The following is a 20667-nucleotide window of genomic DNA, read 5'->3' as shown; positions in this document are numbered from 1 at the left end:
TTTGTTGTCACTGAGTTTGAGCCCCATACCCCTTGCAGATATCCAGAAAATGAAGTTATAAAGATTTGACCCCAGATAACCTTTGACCTAACCCCTGCAAAGTGTTCCAACATGTTCCCCTGATCATTAAGTTTGTTGTCACCAAGTTTGAGCCCCGTACCCCTTACAGATGTCCAGGAAATGCGTTTCTAAAATTTGACCTCTGCATGACCTTTGACCTGACCCCCGCAAAATGTTCCCCTGGTCATGAGATTTATTGTATCGAGTTTGAGCCCCATACTCCTTACAGATGTCCAGATAATGCAATTGTAAGATTTTACCCCTTAATGACCTTTGACCCCAATTCTGTGTGCAAGGTATGGGCACTGGGTAAAGCCGATGCACATGTGTAAGTGACGTCATTGTGCTATGTAATATGTGGCAGAAGAAGCATTTTGAAGATATTTGGTTATATACCGAAAATGCCCCTTTAATGACCTTTGATCCCAATTCTGTTTGCACCATATAGGCACTGGATATACATATGTGCAAGTTACGTAATTGTAGGGTGTAACATGTAGGAGGAGAAGCATTTTGAAGTTTGTTGCCAGAAGAAGAAGAAGAAAGAAGAATCGGAGAGCATTACAGTACCTAGCTGGGGGGTGTAAACCTCCCAGCTAGGTAAGAATCGGAGAGCATTACAGTACCTAGCTGGGGGGTGTAAACCCCCCAGCTAGGTAAGAAGAAAGAAAGAAGAATCGGATAGCAAAACAGTACCTAGCTCGGGGGGTTGAAAACCCCCCAGCTAGGTAACACACAACTGTATGCAGATGGCAACAACAAACAGCAAATGAAAGCACAAGTTCGATAGCAGAAATTACCAATACCATGGGCACAGAAGGAAGTGTTAGTGTACTAAAGCGCCGTGTACAAAGTAATAAATCATTGACAAGGAAAAAGAAATATGTAAGGACAGAAGTGTAGGTTAAGATAAATTGCCAAATAATTATTACCAATTCCAGAGCTCACAGAGGTTTAATCCAAACATACAATGAGAGATACTTTGGCACATGCATCTAATAGGCCAGCTATATAAGCCCATAAGCATAAGCCTATTATAGCTAGCCGTAGCTAACCGAAAGTTAAACAAAAATGGCTTTCCATAGGCGGCAAAAGTAAAGCAGAAACTTAAGAGTATTGTACTGACCTTTGACCCCAATTATTTCAGGCATTTACCTCATGGTATAGCCTATGCATGTGTGCAAGCGACGTCGTCATGCTAAATATTTGAAAAAAGTAGCATTTGTAGTAAACAGAAAATCACATTCTTGGCCATAATTACCTGTACCATAATGACCTTCGACCTCAAGTTGTCGAATGTGATATTTGTGCCACCAGCAATTCACCATTTCGGTAAATCCCATAAGCCTTTGCGAGTACACCTGAGACCTCGTCATTTGACGTCACGCCAATCTGCGCCGATGCGCACATCGTTTATAGAACATCGTTACTGCGCATTGCAAGTTCGCAGTAACGATGTTCGATGTTCGTCATTTGACGTCACGCCGCGGCGTGACGTCAAATGACGAATTCTCAGGTGTACTCGCAAAGGCTTATGGGATTTACCGAAAAGGTGAATTTGTCCTAGTGAACAAATGACATGTGATATACCGGAAGTAACCCCTAAATGACCTTTGGCCCAAATTCTGTATAATAATAGACACCGGTTGTAACAATGCATGTGTGTGCAAGTGACGTAATGGAAGGAGTGGCATTTTTAGTCCGTAGTCCAAATGCCTATTGTGCATACTTCGGCTATTACATTTATACATACATTCCAACTCTAATTTGTATTAATTTGGGATCTCAACAAGCTCCGAGCAGAATAAGCTGTGTCTTCACTCAATGAATGCAAGTTCACTTCAAAGGAAGAAGTGATTTCATTGAGTGACGACACTAAAAGCTTGTTATCTTGTTTGCTACTGAGTTCATTTAAGTTATTTGTAGCAGGTTTTTGGAGGATTTCAGAACATCTTTAAATGTTTGCTTTTGGATTGGTAATAGAACCTAAAATGCAAAGCATGCACCCAGCAATACATTGGCCCAAGAGGGAAAATGGCAGACTGAGTTATTACTTTTTAAAATAAAGTATTCTACACTTCTGTCTGCCTTGGCCGTCCTGAAGTGCAGTTGCTAAAATGGCAAAGTGCCTCGGTTGAACCACAGACATTCAAATGACAAATCAACCGGGGTTTCATGCCATGGATACTACGAAAACTGTAAATGTTGGTGGTATATATTGCATGTTAGTCCTGTCCATTGCTAAAAACTGCTTGGCTGTATCCACAGGATCATATTTAAATTGGTGGCTCTAAAAAGAGCCATTTGTAATTATAGACCTTAGTCACTGGCAGCTTACCATGCCTATATTATTGTTATATTTAGTGTTTTCGTGACCGCAAGATCAGAGGAAGGATTGAGGGTTGATATCGGTTCTTTGAGATATTTAGAATAAAATACAACTAAACTAAAAGTATGAGATAACTCCAGACTCCAGGGGTGGGGGTAAATTCATAATACAGGATATCTTTATTGGTGCTGTTATGTAAACTTTGGAAGCAATATGTAGCAGGTGCAAATGTTTTCTTTTCTCTCTACTCAAGTTCCTTGCTCCTTAAGCTGAATTTATACTCGATCACCGAGCGATTGCGATTAAACGCTTTTGGAAAGCGATGGGCAATCGCCGAATTTTGCGATGCATCGCCCGTCGCTTTTGCATTTATACTTATCACGGCGATAGCGATTGCAGACGACAATTAAAATATTCTAAATGCCACAAAATACATTTTTAAAACATCAGTTGCTGTCAATAATTATTATTTGCTTTGAATTAATTCATCACCAAAAGTTAATAATCGAGAAAGGTAAATTAATTAACAAAATAATAGATCCAGTTGGTTGTATATGATTGGTTGACGCATTCACGTGTCAAGCGATATCGCTGGGAAGTTGAGATTTCTTCAACTTGCAAAAGCGACGTCGTTTTTGCCTCAGCGAGTTGAATCGATTGATCGGCTTGACGTTCTGGAAATGTAAGTAAACACTGAGCATGCGTGAAAATCGCTTTTCTGCAAAAGCGATCGAGTATAAATTCAGCTTTACATTGAATAACTTGCTATTTTAGTCACAATTACAAGTATGTATTCGTGATTTTTTTTTCTAAATAATGCTTCTTAATGGATACGAAATACTATTATCACTAACCACAGATATTGGTGCACTAACTGTCGTTACCACTATCCATATAACGTTATACAGCAAGAATCTTTAATGATTAATTTTAGAAATATTTAACAGTGCCGCGAAAAATCAATTAACATACGCTTCACCTTTTTTTAAACTACTCTTGTTATAATGGACTATTCCAGAAACTAAATGCACGCCCCATATAGAGGAGTTCGGGTTTCCGGACTTTTTATCCAGTCGTGAATGTTGGAAATCTAGACTTTGAAAGTGTCCAAAGGCGAAAAAATCCAGTAGAAAAATTCTCAATCAGAAATCAGAAATTCTCAATTTGAGAGCTCATTTTGGGAATTTCCATGATTTTTCCTTCATTGAATTGGATTTCCAGGCTTTTTCAAGTGACATTTCTAGATTGAAAAGTTACTCCTCAATAGGGGTGTGCACTTATTTTCTGGAATAGCCCAATGGACCTTTAAATTATTACTTCACTTTATATTAATACTAATTGAGGCAATATATTTGAGACATACACAATCGATCGTCTCGTTTCATTTTACTTAATTCTACTCTTTAAACTACTCTGCTGTCCAACATCAACTTGAGTGTACCAGCAGTTTTCAGCTTTCGTGGCATTTTGAACTGATTATAAGATGCCGTTGAATTAGCGATGATATAATCTTGTAGCGCCTTGAATGTGCCTGGTTTGACGAGGTAAACTCGAGGTGGTGAAATCGTCCCAGCATTTCGATAACCTTTGTAGTAGTTGTTGCGTTCCTGTAGAGCCTCGTCAAACTGCAATGAAAAAAGGTTGTTTTTTTATTAAGAAGTCATGAACTTGAAATTAATATTCATTTTCTCACATATTTTCTATCACCGTCGTCATCATGGTTATCGTTCGTTTAATCATTCGTCCCACCGAGTCAATTTGTTTCTGCCAAAAAGACTGTTACCAATCGACATAGAAATCGTCTTCACCTTGAAAGTGTATTCTAGAGAACATTGAACATGTACTACTTGTTGCGCGATACTTATTTCTCGCAACATTTGATTGAAGGGAAGATTTCATATTTTCATTCAGTTTACTCTTGGACGTCGTCAGCCACAATACCTGACACGTAGGGGTGCTATTGGGCTATTTTGAGGCAGACGTTGTCAATCCCGGACGTGTCAATTGACGATGTCGGTATCAACGTATGACATGTACAACTATTTCAATACCAAAATTTGAAAAAATCGACCAGCCAACATATTTGAGACGCAAGCAAACAATACCTTCATCATCATCATCATCATCATCATCATCATCATCATCATCATCATCATCATCATCATCATCATCATCATCATCATCATACCACCACCACCGCAACCACCACCCCACCACTATACCTGTTGTTGGTGTTTTTTGTCCAATGCGATGCTGCCATTTCCTTCACCCTCCAATTCGACAAAAATGAGGTAAAATTGAGACCCCTCTTCGTATTCAACAAGGTCTATGGCTGAATAAAAACAATCAATAAATTAAAATGAAAATCAACTTCAGGGGAACAGGTCTCATTTCAGATTATGTAAGCTGTTCTGCGCTTTTTTTTCGAGAAGGGAGAAGAACGAGAGATTATAGATCATATACGAAACATTATTGAAAAATGAAAGAACGCAAGCTCCCTTTACGTTTCATCGGCTACTGCAAAGCGTTCGATGGGGATGATCGGTCAAATTATTTTGTTCAGGGGTATAAGGTTAATTGTGCATATAAAGGTAGATCTGTTCGAAAAGGGCGTTCAAATGTACAGGTGGTATTAAATCATGGGATAGGAATATGATAGCTGACTAATTATGGTACAAGTTAAGGTTGGCATACTGCAGTTACTGTCCGTTTTCCTATACACAATACACAGTGCTCTTTCCCATTGACGCGTGACCTTTACAAATAGCCCTACGTTAACAGTATGGGGATATGACTAGTTAACGTCGCTGTGTGAAAAATAACCGGCCAATATTAAAAGTACTCTTCTAAAGTTCTAGAAAATATAGTTTTTAACATGTCCTAAATTTTTAGCTAATTTAGATGTTTGGAAATATTCGTACTTTGGTGTTTTAGTTAATGTTATAGGTAATAGTACATTGCCTAGTTAACGTCGCTGTGTGAAAAATAACCGGCCAATATTAAAAGTACTCTTCTAAAATTCTAGACAATATAGTTTTGTAACATGTCCTAAATTTTTAGCTAATTTAGGTGTTTGGAGAGGGTCGTACTTTTGTGTTTTAGGAAGGACATGTAAACGACAGATAACACCAAAAATATGAAGAAATTATTTCCAAACCGTGTTAAGTCAAAAATCATTATGTTGCTCATTTTCAAGAATGCTGGTTTACAAAAAGCACGCCATTGTCTGATTTCGTGAACAAAGCCACACATAACATTGTTTCCTTTCGTTTCCTTTATAATCGGTTACCCAACTGAAGCTATGAATACCAGCTTTATTGCGATATCGCACATGAAAACAGTCACTTGTGCACAACCAGAGAAGATCCGATTTAATCAGTTGAGCTGTTTCAATGAGTGTTATCTTGGTTTAATAGCTTTTAATGGGGTTAAGTCCTGCAAAGGTCGAGATGAATTCTACTGTAGACATGACTGCATCATGGTCTGAACCCTGGAATTATGAAAACTTTCGGGCCTCATAACTGCTAAATTATTAGTCTAAAGAATATAAAAGTATACATTTTTAGACTGGAAATGACTTGCTGAATTCATCTGTGAGGTCCAATTTGGGCCAAAATGCTCAATTTTGGAGAAAATCCCAAAAAACGGGTTTTTTTTATTAATTTTTAAAAACTAGATAAAAATATCTAGGGATCGTTTTTTAATTTTTTTTAATTTTGACCAACTTCACCAAAAATATTTGAAATTTGGGCGAAAATCAGGTTTTTTTATGATTTTTTTTTAAAAATTTGCATTTTTTCACCATTTTTGGTGCAAATTTCTCAAAGTTGGTCAAAATTCAAAAAAATAAAAAAACGGTCCCTAGATATTTTTATCTAGTTTTTAAAAATTAATAAAAAAAATTTTTTGGCCAAACAATTTTTTTGTTACGAAAACATTTGGGCAAAAAACCCGTTTTGGGGGATTTTCTCCAAAATTGAGCATTTTGGCCCAAATTGGACCTCACAGATGAATTCAGCAAGTCATTTCCAGTCTAAAAATGTATACTTTTATATTCTTTAGACTAATAATTTAGCAGTTATGAAGCCCGAAAGTTTCCATAATTCCAGGGTTAAGACCACCCTTAAACAAATATCAAGAATAATAATATACTCAACCTTCACTCATTCCAGAAAGAAGTGTGTTTTCAGCAGATATCCAGTTCGTAATCTTGGTTTCTGTTATACTGTTCACCATGTGCTGAACAGCTTCATCCACAGATAACTCCGTCACCTTCTCAGCTCGTAAGTTCAGTAGCTGTCCGGATCTATTTTAGTAAAGAAACAAAGATCGGTCTTTATAAAATGTATAAGTATAATATACATTCTGCAATTTTTGGTTTAAAAAACCCAGTTTAATTGGGCCACAAATCAGTATACTACTTGTATCCTTGGTAAAAATACGTCCAACACAGACACTGAGGATACGCAATTTCCTGAACGTGAATGGGATCATATTCTCGCTAGGGAGTTCTCTTTTCAAGTAGGATATTTCTTCTTCTATCTGTTTTCCTTTCTCCTAATTCTTCTCATATCTTCTATCTTCTTCTATCTGTCCTTTCTCCTTTGTATGCCGACGAAAGCCACCCAGCGTTCGAAATAAGCCCATTGCAGTGCAATGTACACCCCCAAATTTGCCCGTTTCGATTCAGCTCACGTGTAGTGCAAAATTGTGATACCACATTGCACTTCCAGATGTATTTTCCGACACTCATACCCCCCTGGAATAGTGCATGATGGGAAAGAGGGAAAAAGGTCTATTTAGCTAAGCATGTTTCGGAAAGGAACATGTGTCTAATCAAACCCCGGGAATCAAACGCACATAGCCAAAAAGGACTCACCTATACATGAACTTGATGACGGGTAGGTTGTAGTAAAAATCCACAACTTTGATGACGTCACCAAACCGATACCTATAAAATCCACACAATGGACTAACGAACATCTCATAGGTCTCGCCTTTCTTTACCTCATCCAGAAGCAATGTCTTTGGGTCAGCTTCATCACTGAAAGTGTTGATTTCAGTGATCAAAGAGAAAGGGAAGAAAGTTTAAGAAACTTATGGTTAACAAATCTAAGTATAAAACACATAAAAGTTAACAAACATTTGTAAAAGCAATTGTAGCGAGTCAAACTTCAAAAGACAATGGAAGAATAAATGTACAGCTAAAATATCACAATAAAAGTCTACAGATATATATATATATATGGATCATACTTTTTTCTATATATTTTATACTTACATGTTTTTTACGGGTATAAACTCATAAATACATAGACTGGGTAGCAACGCATATTTGTCTTCATCATACCATAGATTTATACCATAGTCTCCTTCAGTACTGGAATACGCAGGAGCGACGATTGGTACACCTTAATTTAAAAAAACAAATAGGGTCAGTCCTAAATTTAAACTAATTAATCAAATGTTTTTGTTTAACTATTTGAAAAAAATAATTATCGTTTTCATATCATTGTGTGACAATGAAAATGGCATTCTAATGTATTGGATAGTTCAAGCAAATTAAACCAAATTTCTTGTGTATAAAATTTAGCCAAAAAGCAACGAGTAACACGTCCGGTCTGAAGGTAACCTGTCCATATACTTCATGTAAACTTTGGTTTTCATGTTTCGGCGCTCGGGCGCTGTCTAATTGTTTAGTTATCAGATGATAAAATGTCAAAGTTGGGCAAAATTGCAGTATCGTTCACCTGACCCACTACAAATGATTTTACCGGGACGTATGTGCGCGAAGCGCGTAAAAATTTGCAAATATTATTAGGCTTAAATTATGGACCAAAAAGGACAAACGGATTAACATAACAGGTGGTCAATTATGTCCTGGTATTGCTGCAGTCGATACGCCACCACCAGGCCCGTAGCGACACACCCTCCAAATAGTGCCAAATGCCCAAAAAGTCCCATTTTTTACCCAAAAGGTCCCATTTGCGAGCGTAGCGAGAAAAAAAAAAAGGTTTTTTATGCCTTTTTTGGTCGAAAAGGGTTCAAATTTTGAAGGAAAAAAAGGTCCAAAATCAGCACCCCCAATAAATCCTGGCTAGGGGCCTGGCCACCACTAGTTATAGTGGCAACATTTCAGGGCGTCCATCGGACGGGCTGGGTTACCTCGTGAGAAGTAATTTCGGTACTGAATTCATTTCCGGTAGAGAAACCCATGCAGGAGCCACACAGTGGCGTAACTAGGAGGGGGCGCCGAAATGACGGTGGATAAAAAACAATCAATTCGGCGCCCCCTCAAAGCGGTGAAAGACAAAATTTTCGCGCGCTTCTCGCGCATTTCAGCACAAATAGTCATTACAAAGATCAATTTAAGACTATTCATTAAAGTATAGTGTTTGTACAAATTTTCGTACATACACTGTAGTATGCAAGGGTTCTACGAACAGAGCTTTCGAACGGTTCGCGTAGTATTGATTCACCTTTCTTTGGAGATTGATGCATCATCTTAAAATACTCGTATTAGTGTTTTCTGACATGATCACGACATTTATGTAGTATGTACCTCCTTTAGTTCGTTCGGTAGCAACAAACGTTAAAAAGGAGTGACACATGTTTTCTTTACTACAAAGAAATTGTCGATTTCAATCTAAAGGTAGTTTTACATTGTTTTAGTAGTGGATCGTCATATGGGCTTAACCTGAAACTCAAAGTTGGTAGTGTTTTGGGCAAGTAGCCTATTGTTAATGCTATGCTATGCTATGCTATGCTATATGCTATGCTATGCTATGCTATGCTATGCCATGCCATGCTATGTTATGCTATCGTGCTATGTGTCGTCATTAAATGCGAATATTAAGTAGCTCATTTGCATATGTATTTATTTTATAATAGCAAAAACGGGTAAGTTATCAGACAACGATTATCATTTCTTACATTTTTTACATTTTTTTTTGTTACTCGAGAAATTAGACAAAATGCACTTGAGCTGAATACGGGTGCTTGTCTAATGCACTACAGCCCGCATTTGGTTTGTCCAATTTCTCTCTCAAACAAGCGTTGTGTTCTGTAACTGCGTGTTAGTTTTTCTCGACAAATTAGACAAATTAAATACACAGTCCGCATTGGTTTGTCAAATATCTCTCTCAAACAAGCAAACCTATCATTTTTGTACTGCATGTGGCAAACGTTGCAGTTTAATACTGACTGACATATGGGAACATAATAATTTAACCAGTTTTCGCTTTTGAATATTTTCTTACCTTTTGCGTATTTCTCTTCCAGTTTTTGAGTAAAGTCAGCCGTATTAATTCCAAAGATATACTTCATATGAGGCCATACTCGCCCCATGATGCCGTCAAATCCTTTCTCAAATTCCCTTCTCAGTTCCTCAGCCCTTTCTGGTTCTGGTAATAGCGCCTTTTCACAAGCTTCTCTTACTTCTGTAGATATCTTCAAATCTTTGTCAACAGTTCCAGTCTTGATATCATGAACAAATTGTTCCCAGTGATTTTCGACCTTTGACATGGCTTTGTGGATTTGAGAACTAAATGGGCCCATCCATCGTCCGATGTCAGGATCGCGAAGACCAAACAGCAGAGTGAGATAATGGGCTTCGTGTTCTGTACTGATGCTAACTGCTTCCCATGGTACACTGACCATCTGGGTTATAATAAATTTCATATCATCTGTGTACAGATGCATTGGGCCGACAACATCACCGCCAGGAGTTTTAGTGGGTCTGGGATTCACATACAATATAATATCTTTTTGTAACGGACTAGGAATACCGTATTTTCTTCTAATAGCAGCCTGCCAAAGAATTTGAATTGGGTTGACTTGAGTAGAATTCCGAGATTTAGGTATTGGTATGAGTTTCCCTTTACCAGTTGTTCCAGAAGTGATTCCAAATCGCACCATGTCTTCGCAGATCAACACGTTCTTCTCGCCATCGGCCATTCGTTGTAAATATTCCTCATAATGATCGTATGACGTGAGCGGGTGACTATTTCGTAAGTCTTCAAGGGATTTAATGTTGCTAAACCTGTGACGCTTTCCGTACGCGGTGTTGGCATCTCGTTGCATTCTGCTTATCAGGAATTCTTCTTGGGCTCGTCTAGGATCTTTAGCACTTGCATCGAATTTACGCAACACAGATCCACTAAAGAGCCGTAGCATTTGGTTCATGATATAAAACAGCAAGATACTGGGCAACGTGTGATATTTGCTGGCTCGTATGGAAGAAATGTGGAAACATACCGCAGCCAAGAATAAAGTTGTTACCATAGATGAGACTGAAATGAAAAAAGAAATTCAGAAAGAAAAGTAACATGAGCGTGATCATAATACTGCAGTAACACTGCCGATACGAAGCGAAACTTTTTGACAAATATTCTTATCTTATCCTTAACAATAAGCCCAATCGGCATTGGAAGTTTGCAATGCATTGTGGGACAGTTTTTGGACACTTTGTCCTTTGACCCATCGGGATAATTCAGAAAAATCGGTGTTTTGTTCGTACAAAATAACATTTAAAACATGAAAACAAATTTTATAAATTAATTATTTTATTATTTGTAATGATAACATTATTACAATAATAAATTAATTATTTATAAGCTTTTATAATTACATCAATTTGCCCGATATGTCAGAGGTCAAAGTGTCCCAAAACTGCTCTCAATAAAAATTCCTTTAAAAAGGAACAGGGCGAGCAAATGAGGAAGTGTCAAGATAAAGGTGTAGTAATTTTATTGTTTGAACTGTTTCTATAATTCGCATCGATCATAATGATCTTGCAATGAGACTGTACAGTGTATGGACGGTTTTTATAATACACACAATTATTTCTTTGCATTGTATTATTTTATCAATAATCAATGAACCAATATGACTGACAGTCGAAAGTGCTTATTAATATTCAATAACATTTTTATTTAATAGAATACTGGTTTCAAACTTGGTCACAGTGTTCCTAATGACTTCCAGATAATTAATTAGTTAGCTGCTCTACTTTGCATAATTAATTTTTCTATTTAAAAGCTGACAGGGTAGTATTTGCACTTATTGAGAACATTTCATTAGTTTCCGCTGAATGTTATATGCTATAATAAATGCGCATAATTATGCCCCCATCATCATGATTAATGTTTACATGATAGGCCTACGTCTGTTTTACATGTCAATGTCGTTCCGTGGTTATTCGTTAAAACGAAAATAATTGCACCTAGGCCTAGATAAAAACATTTCTTCTTTATCGATGAATGAAGAAATGAAAAAATTATCGAAGAAATGAAAAAAAAAACCCAAAACAACCAATCTTATTAGAGATGTGACGGCCATACTATGAATTCAAAAGTTCAAAACATTACATGATGTTCCGAAAGTCATAACAGAAGAAGATCAAAAGAAGGTTGATTAATACGGTTGTGGTTATGCCAATAATGGCCCAGAACCACCTTAAGATCTACGCATGACGACATCATAAACTTTATTTTATTGTCATTGCATGCTGTAGGCCTATTTAACTATTCTACTGCTAGCAACATTTGGCATTTATTGAACATTAACTTCAACATGTACAGCTGTATACCACCACACCATGTTCAACCAAGTTAGCAGATAAAGGGCAACCAGTTATTGACTTTTCTCCTGGTAAATTGGTCAATAAGCAAACATTCTTGGTCTGAGCAATCCGACAGCCTCGCCTCATGTTGACATAAATTAATTGACTGTGGTATCATTAACATATTCTATACGCTATAGCAGAACAACAAGCACATACAGGCAAGTATTTTACCAGTGTCAATAAAACTATAATGAGGCTATTAATATAGCCCAACTGTACGTACAATCTGGCAATACCGCTAAATCTTAAAGAAATGAAAAATATCTGTTGCAATTTTCGGATTTGCATAAAAGTAATTCTAGTCCATCCAAGTTGTAAAACAATTATTTCTTTTAATACAAACACATTCCTTGGTAAGACAACTTTATAGCGCTGTTTGAATATCAACATGAAGTAGTAATGACAAATTTAAATGTACACTATCGCCTCTGTAGTTTCCTGATTACATAGACAGCACGATTATTTTATTTTTATTCTGCAACGCTGTGAGGAAATAAGTAAGCCAAAACCCATCGCAATAAGGACGAAAACCGTAAGTTGCAATGGCGGTTGGGTTTATTACTACAAACAGAAAGGTGCTCATTCTTGTTCTTTAGGGAATTTATATCTTTTCTTGATTTTCTAATTTGTTAATAATATTGCAAATTCAATTCATTGTTTTGAATGTGGAAGTAGAATACATAAAATAAATCAATTAATCAGTCACCCACTCGCTTCTAAATTAGGTCTACCGTATCCCGTACCGTATACATATAAGCTTTTACTTAGATACAATCTATCTGACAAATGGGCTGGTATGAGCGAAGTATTCTAGCCAATACTTTGGTATGAGCAAATATTGTGAACAGTTAACAGTGGAGGGCAACTTCGAGCTGAAATTGTTGATTATCCACCATCGGAGACTATTTAATAATAGTAGGGATATAACCATCAAAATTTCATGTTGACCCTATTGCTACAAAATATTGTTTTCTGGGTAGAACTCATCAACAGAAGTATTTTGGTGGTTAAATGGTCAAAATCGGTCAAAAACTTTTCGAATTATGAATTATCAAAGTTTCCCATTCTGACCGGTCATTGGAACAAAATAAAATACAAGGTCCAAAAATAGCAATTGGGAGCAAAATTGGCATAAGCATATATTTACCTTTATATATTTCTTTATTTTAACATATTTGCAAACATGAAACAAGCATATTGTGAAAGTATCAAAGGGTTTCTTATGAAATGGCACTTAACTAGTCACTGGCATAACTTATTTTTTCAAACCGAGGCATTGAAATCATGCATTTAGAGGACATTTGCCAAAAATCATCCAAGATAGCCGATATGGCACAAAATCAAAATTGCACTAAGAAGGTGAACTTTTTTTTTCACAACCAAGAATTTCAATGTTATTGGGTTTAATATGACCAATTAGTAGGTGTATGTAAACAAAATCTTAAGTTTTGAAGGTCATTGACTCATTCACAACAATAGAGATTATCCACTTTACTCATCATGCTCATGTGTGACTTCTAACAAAAGGCGCTGGTTCCTGTAGTATTCCTCATTCAAACCAAAGATACTCAATACATTCATGACATTATGAGTATCTTTGTTCAAACCAATTCAATGCTTGACCTCGGAGTTACCTGCATGACTATCGCGGGCTATTTTGAAACAGTTATGGTTGCACATTCAGGTGAAAGTCCTAAACAAGGTATAGCCAGCAGCAAGTTGTAGATGGTATGGGCCTAAATATAACAAAACGTTTAGGGTTGAAATCAGGTGAAAAATACATCAAATGAGCACGAAACTTCACATTTATGTTCAGAAAGGTGTCTTCTTAGCATGATTCGAAAGGAGTATGGAAATTCCAAAGGGAAGCTGGTGATTTAATTTGTAACTCAAGATCTACTTGTTCAATATTTTAACCTTTTTACAGAGGGTATGACAGAGGTATTACTGGCAACTCTGCCAAATTTCAGCTCAGTAGGCCACATTTTTCACCTGAAATTATTGACATGAATATTTTGTGCCATTCTTGAACAGTGCTGAACTCAGCCACTGGCAATTAAGCGCACTGTGGCGATGGACCAATTTTGACTCGCACTTACAGAAAAACGAAATAACTTACGTTGCTGTAATTTGCAAGATAGTTACAAAATATAATTGGCAGTAACTTTCCCAATTTTTACAGAAAAATATTGAAAATTAAAAGAATGAGATCAATTTAGAAATGTCTGTGCAAGCAGTGCACAGTTGAGCTCCCTGCATGTCTATGGGAGTGTTCTAATCAAGTTGATGGTTCATTGGTCATCCCTAATATAGTACGAATTATGGATCAAAATAAGTCTCAGGATTCCAATTTTCGATCATTATTTTTACGTATGTTTGGAGCACATAACTTTGATCTTTTGAAATTCACGATATAATATATATTTTATAGCAAATGATTAAAAATAAATATTTTTGAAATTTAACCGTCCTCGAAGTAAATTGTATAAATCTAATTCTATGTACTTAAGGGATCTAGAACGAGTGTTTATGGCGTTTCGACAGTGTTTTTTGTGGGACATGAGAGCACCTCAGACGTATCGAAATGCATTCTGAATATGAATCATGTCTTTCTGATATCAAATAATTTTTATTTTTGAAATTCACGATATAATACAAATTTTATGACAAATTATTAAAATTTGATATTTTTCAAATTTTTGATATATAACAGTCCTCGAAATAAATTTTATAAATCTAATGATATATTCTTAAAGTGTATGTAGCTGGAAGGAAAAGCCGACGATCAATTGACAATTTTGACCTTTTATATTGAAGATATGGATTTTTTGTTGGTGTTTTGGGAAAAAATCCATATCTTCAATACGAAAGGTCAAAATTTTCAATTGATAGTCGGCTTTTCATCCCACCTACATACACTTTAAGTATAAATCATCAGATTTATAAAGTTTACTTCAAGTACTGTTAAATATCAAAAATATCAATTTTTAATGATTTGCCATAAAATGTGTATTACATTGCGAATTTCAAAAAATCTAAATTATTTGATATCAGAAGGACATTCTTCGTATTCAGAATGCAATTCGATATGTCTGATGTGCTCTAATGTCCCACAATAAAATACTGTCCAAACGTTCATACCCCTTCCCTTAAAGTGTATGTAGCTGGGATGAAAGACCGTCAATCATATGAAAATTTTGACCAATTTAGGTTTTTGGGGAAATGCATATCTTCAACATGAAAGATCAAAAATGTTGATGGTTTTTCATCCCAGCTACATACAAGTATATATCTTCGAGGCTTGTTAAATATCAAAAAAATAAAAAATATTTTTTTTAAATAATTTGCCATAAAATGTCAACAAATCAAAATCGTGTGATATCAGAAGGACATTCCTCGTATTCAGAATGCAATTCGATATGTCTGATGTTGTCTCAGGTCCCACAAAAATGCTGTGCAAATGTTACTATCTGATTCCGTAAGTACATACTTTTGTTGTCCAAACACCCATGCATAATAACCGTTATATTTGGGAAATGACGGTTTGTTAGGTGTATTTACAGAAAGTAAATAATTGGTCCCAAAACCAACATACATAGGGTTAGTCAAATTAAGAAAAATGAGGGGTTAAGTCACCACTAATTGCAACAGAATCCATTTAATCACAATTCAATCATCCTTCACGCCGACTTCTGTATAGAATGATTCCAAGTATTACAGCTTCTTACGTAGCAGAACTTGTTATGATTGTAATTTAGAGCATTTTTCTCTGTATTTCCTCTCTATCTATGGATGGACCTTGGTCAATTTTACGTATTTAATAAAGTTAAGCGCACATTCTTTGTACATGCTAAAAACCGGGCTAAAAACGTGACAAATTCACAATAAAGTACCTTTTCAACATTTGAAAAAAATACACATACAGTAGGCTCGGAACAGTCTACGGTGGATGCAGCAATTGCAATTTTAGTGCTTTAAAGCCTTTGCACGCGTGATGTACGGTAAGCGATGGATCGGGGTGCTTAGAAGGAGGTCATGAATATTAATAAGTATGACGTTAGGGTGAGCTTCAGTACACGTCGAATAATGTCATTCACGCGTGGAATTGCTAATAATAATGCAGGGTGTTCATTGTCTTTGTTTAGCATTGTAGATAAAGTCTAATAGGGCTAAATAAATAAACTTTCAAAGTAAGAAATGAATGAATGAATGAATGAATTAATGATTATTAATAAATTAATAAATTAATTAATGAATTAATAAATTAATTAATGCATTCATTAATTAATTTAAATGAATGAATGAATGAATTAATTAATTAATGCATTCATTTAATTAATTAATGCATTCATTAATTAATAAATGCATTCATTAATTAATTTAAATTAATTATTTAAAAATTAACCAATTAATTAATTAATTAATTAACCAGGTTTAATTAATTAATGCACAGCAACGCCAATAATTTATTTTTTATGTAACAAGTTTTCGGCATTTACAGTTCGTAATATAAATGTTTAACTGTATACTTTATGTTGTCACTCATTTTAGCATAGTCATACTTGGTATTTTATGTTAAAATCCATCACGCATTTTAGCGTAGTCTGTAAGAACTTTTTTCAGTAAGCTAGGGGGTCTTTTTTTAGCAAAGGCACATTAGGCCAGTACCAATATTTAATACACTTACCTCTGAAAACCGTCCAACTTGTTCTAACGAGAAAGTTACTGGTTTCACGGGTAGGCCGATCATCCTCATGTGTCAATGTTCTGAGAACCAAACCTGAGAATAATGCCAAAAACACAAAACCCGTCGCCAGAAAATAAAACTGAAGTTTTGTCCGTGCCATTTCACTCTCAATGCTCAACGGGGCGCCGCGATTATGCTTATGTGTTCTACATGTATGACCTTGACCAATCTGCCTCGTTGAGAGCCAAAGGTCGTATTTACTCAATCACCTTTATTCCCGGGCTTTATTCAAACATACAAATTCAAAGGAATAAAGAAATCAGCAAACATCCAAGACAACTGTCTGGTATGCATGTAACAGAGCAAAAAGCACGAAACAGACGTGGAAAACGGACGCACGTCCAGTCTGCAATAAAGGCCAAATGGACGTGGAAAATGGCCAAATGGACGTGGCAAATCACACCACCTCAATGCCTTCGGCAAAATATTTCCCTAAAATATCGCAAAGTAGTTTGATTGACAGATTTCACCTCTGACCTCGATCACAAACATGGCTGCGCCCAGTGAGACATTCACACACACAAAATGCAATACACACGATAGTTGTGCAAAATCAATCGCATTATTTGCCTCGTTTACCGACGTGCTTTGACAAGTTTGCAATAGGTTTTCAATTCATCTTGTATCAGAGAAGCAAATAATAAGATGGACTAAGGACAAATATTGCCACGGACATCGAATCCCGCATCGAATACACGGCGAAAACATGACGAGATATCGAGATTTGTTCCATTGACCACCATGTACTGTAGTGCCGTACTATTACGCTGACTTTCGTATTCGGCGAGGAGGACGATTTCGACCTCCTCGTTTGTTTACAAACAGAGAGGTAGACAAAGGGTCCTGTCAAACCTGTTCCGCTTGTCCAAATACTCAAGTATCAAAAGGATGGTCCACAATAGAGACTAAATCAGTGATTCACGCAACATGAATAGGGGATTAAAAAACTGTGAAGTAGCACCATGTGCTTCTATTGTCCAATTTGCCATCAAGATTTCGAATGAAAACAGTTCAGACCCAGTACACGATAATGTCAGAAATTAATAATTTGTTCTGGGTCTGATTATTCGGACTACATGTACTGCACTGCCCGTGTGTTTTCATATGCATTGATCATACCTTTGTCTGTGTGTACAGCTAGCTGAGCATGCTGAGCGTCTGTTGGATTGTGTTGCTTGTTGTGCAATTGTGTACACGACTCTGCAAGGTGGGTTTCTTTATATTTTAACCATTAGGGCATTACTACCGTTCACAAACACTTAAAAATGCAAAAAGGGGGGCCCTGAAATTTTTTAACCCTCCTAAGGGGGGGGCCCTGAAAAAATGACCACAAGTTCTCCGGGAAAAATGTATGCTTTTCGGTGGGGTTGGCCGATAATATTCAAGAAAAAAGGGGGGGCCTGAAATTTTTGAGGTCTGTAAAGTCCCCCCTTTAATACAAGCAAGTGTCTGTGAACGGCCCTTTACATTTAATTATTTTGTTTAAAAAGGTGATGATTTAACTAAAAAAAACGAGGGGTCTTGCCACCATGTCAGTATGTCAAAAATTAGCTAAGTTAGGCTAATGAAAGTCAATGTTATGTTTAGCGTAACATTTTTTTCAAACCACAATGAGGCAACTTTTTCATTATTCATTATTCATTATTTTGCAACGTTTCATTAATTACAAAATAGCAGCCACTTCATCAACACTTGTCGCACTATATACCCTCCAATATTCTATTAAAACAACTCTAATCAACAGTATGCCTTTTTTGAAGGCATATGAACCAACAAATTTGTATTAAAAATATTTTTCACCATCCAGGTATTTATACCAGCTTTCTTACCAGTTAAAAGGCCATAAATTGTTAAATGACTGTCCACATTATTGGTCCCAAACCAGCCCTCCTTGGGGTAATGGCCAATTATAGTTCAATTTGATAACAGAATCTTGTCTTTAGTTCTTTTTATGTTGGAATAGGTTGATTTATCATTGGCATTTGTGCTTGTGTCCCCACTGGAAACTAATTGTGTACAAAATACAAAATAATGAACTGTTTTGGGATTTTGGCATCACAAACGCGGCCAGAAAATCCAAACGCGGGCGGGTGACGCTAAACATAACATTGACTTTCATTAGCCTTATGGGCAAATGACTGTTTTCAAATTCTGCATATTTCTGCAGCCATCATTGACATAGGGGCTGTGCAATAATTATGAACCGAGGGGATTTCCAAACGGCTTGCCAAAAATCACTTGCCCCCCCCCCCCTTCTCGCCCCGCCAAAATTCGCTTCCCCCTCTCGGCCTGCCAAAAATTCTTTGCCCCCCCCTTGCGTATGCCAAATTTTTGGGATCCCAATTTACAAACCTCAAATGGTCTAGACATATGTTGCGAGCGCAGCGAGCAGGAACATTTACATATTTAAGCGTTTCCGTCCTGTTTTCCATTAGCCTTTTATTTAAAAGGTGCCCCATGAATGTGTGCCACAAATTGTTTGCCCCTCCCTCTTGGCTTGCCAAAAATTGCTTGCCCCACCCCTTTCTGCTCGCCAAACATTTCTTGCCCCCCCCTCCCCAGGGCTCATAATTATTGCACAGCCCCTTACTCAGTTACTGTACAAAAAAGCAAGTAATGCATCATTTTTCACCACGGTGATCTGTATCGCCATTTTTCTTCTATTATGCAACCTACTACAGGAATTTTTAATAAATCGTGGCAATGTGATTTTCAATTTTTAAAGCGAGTGCATCCGAGTTAAAAGAATGAAACTAAAAGCATCGCTGGATGCTGTCCATGGTAAAAGGCAGTCTATAATCCTGATACATGGATAATAATTTGTAATTTATCATTGGCTAATATTATTTTACAATTTATTTTATTCTCATTTCCAGGTGCAGTAGAACAACTGAGGATAATGGCGCAATTCTTGAAAGACCGAAAAGATAATGATTTGGAAGCGAACAGCTGGCATCTGTAAACCATCTGTTGCATGCATTTAAAACTCTCCCAACATGCTGCTGGACCGATAAAGTCAACAATTTAATTTTTTGAAGAAAAATCTTATCTGGAGGTTGAACATTTTAAAAGAAATTAAATACTTGCATAGCAATACATGTTGTGCATAAACTAACTACATGCACGATGCAGTAGTAAATATGAACTCCAGTTATTTAAACAATAAGTGACACTGACATGTGATGCCTACAAGTACAATGCAGAGTTCCTTATACATTTTGTAGACTGTAAATTATAGCACAGAATGATTGGAAATGTTCAATGTGCAGGCACTTTTATTTGGTTCGCCTCAAGTTCGGTAGGCCTAATGACATCAATGTCTTTTCGCGGTTGTGCCATTACAAACCAACTAAGGCTCTCACCAATTCCGAGTTCCCGCCTGTTCTTGGCCTACCCGGGTCAAAGTACCTGAAAAATGCCAATTTTTTTTTTACAAAATTTGAAAAAATAACCTGGCAGTTATAGGCTTTAAATTACCGTACTTGTTATTTGAGGTTGGAAACCAGAGAAATACTGCTATATAAAAAAAAATTAAATTGGATTAAGTTGTACATTTTAATAATAGTACTTTTGCTTCTATTGAACAGCTAGCAATGCATACTAATTCAATTTGTCCCTGCCTGTTCATTTTTTATTTTTTATTTTCGAGTACCCAGATTCCCACCCGAAAATTCAATCAGGTACATGTACCCAGGTACATAATTACCTGTTAGTTGAGAGCCCTAAAACCAACATTGTACATGTGCGCTCTACGCAATTAACTTTACGAGTGCGATTCAATACTCCACCCCGGCCCACAAAATTTTGCACCAACGTCACTACCGAACTTGAGGCAAACTAATGAATAGCCAGGGTTCCAGTGGGTGTGGGTGGGCAGTGATGGGTAAGGTGTACCTTCATTCCAAT

At 36.6% G+C, this 20667-nt stretch overlaps 1 protein-coding gene and 1 long non-coding RNA gene across 3 annotated transcripts; one reads left to right on the top strand and one right to left on the bottom strand.

The window, feature by feature from the left end:
* Window positions 1–2539: 2539 nt before the first annotated feature.
* On the bottom strand, window positions 2540–17094 carry LOC140137491 (uncharacterized). 2 transcript variants are annotated; one of them, XM_072159208.1, is made up of 7 exons: window positions 16702–17094; window positions 9649–10680; window positions 7671–7800; window positions 7269–7433; window positions 6547–6695; window positions 4612–4715; window positions 2540–4014 (listed from the first exon to the last, which is right to left on the bottom strand). In XM_072159208.1, exons 1-7 carry the CDS (start codon window positions 16859–16861, stop codon window positions 3793–3795), a joined length of 1962 nt encoding a protein of 653 aa, XP_072015309.1. In that variant the 5' UTR covers window positions 16862–17094; the 3' UTR covers window positions 2540–3792. The 2 variants fall into 2 exon arrangements, with proteins under 2 accessions (XP_072015309.1, XP_072015308.1); XM_072159207.1 differs by having other exon boundaries at window positions 4612–4721; window positions 16702–17066.
* Window positions 17095–17842: 748 nt separating this feature from the next.
* LOC140137492 (uncharacterized) lies at window positions 17843–20191 on the top strand. Its single transcript, XR_011856850.1, has 2 exons — window positions 17843–17968; window positions 19638–20191. It is a non-coding gene; the product is annotated as an uncharacterized lncRNA (long non-coding RNA).
* Window positions 20192–20667: the final 476 nt, after the last annotated feature.

The sequence above is a fragment of the Amphiura filiformis genome, chromosome 17 (genome assembly GCF_039555335.1).
Source record: "Amphiura filiformis chromosome 17, Afil_fr2py, whole genome shotgun sequence".
NCBI classification, from domain to species: Eukaryota; Metazoa; Echinodermata; class Ophiuroidea; order Amphilepidida; family Amphiuridae; genus Amphiura; species Amphiura filiformis.
This window is presented reverse-complemented; position numbering and strand designations above follow the sequence as displayed.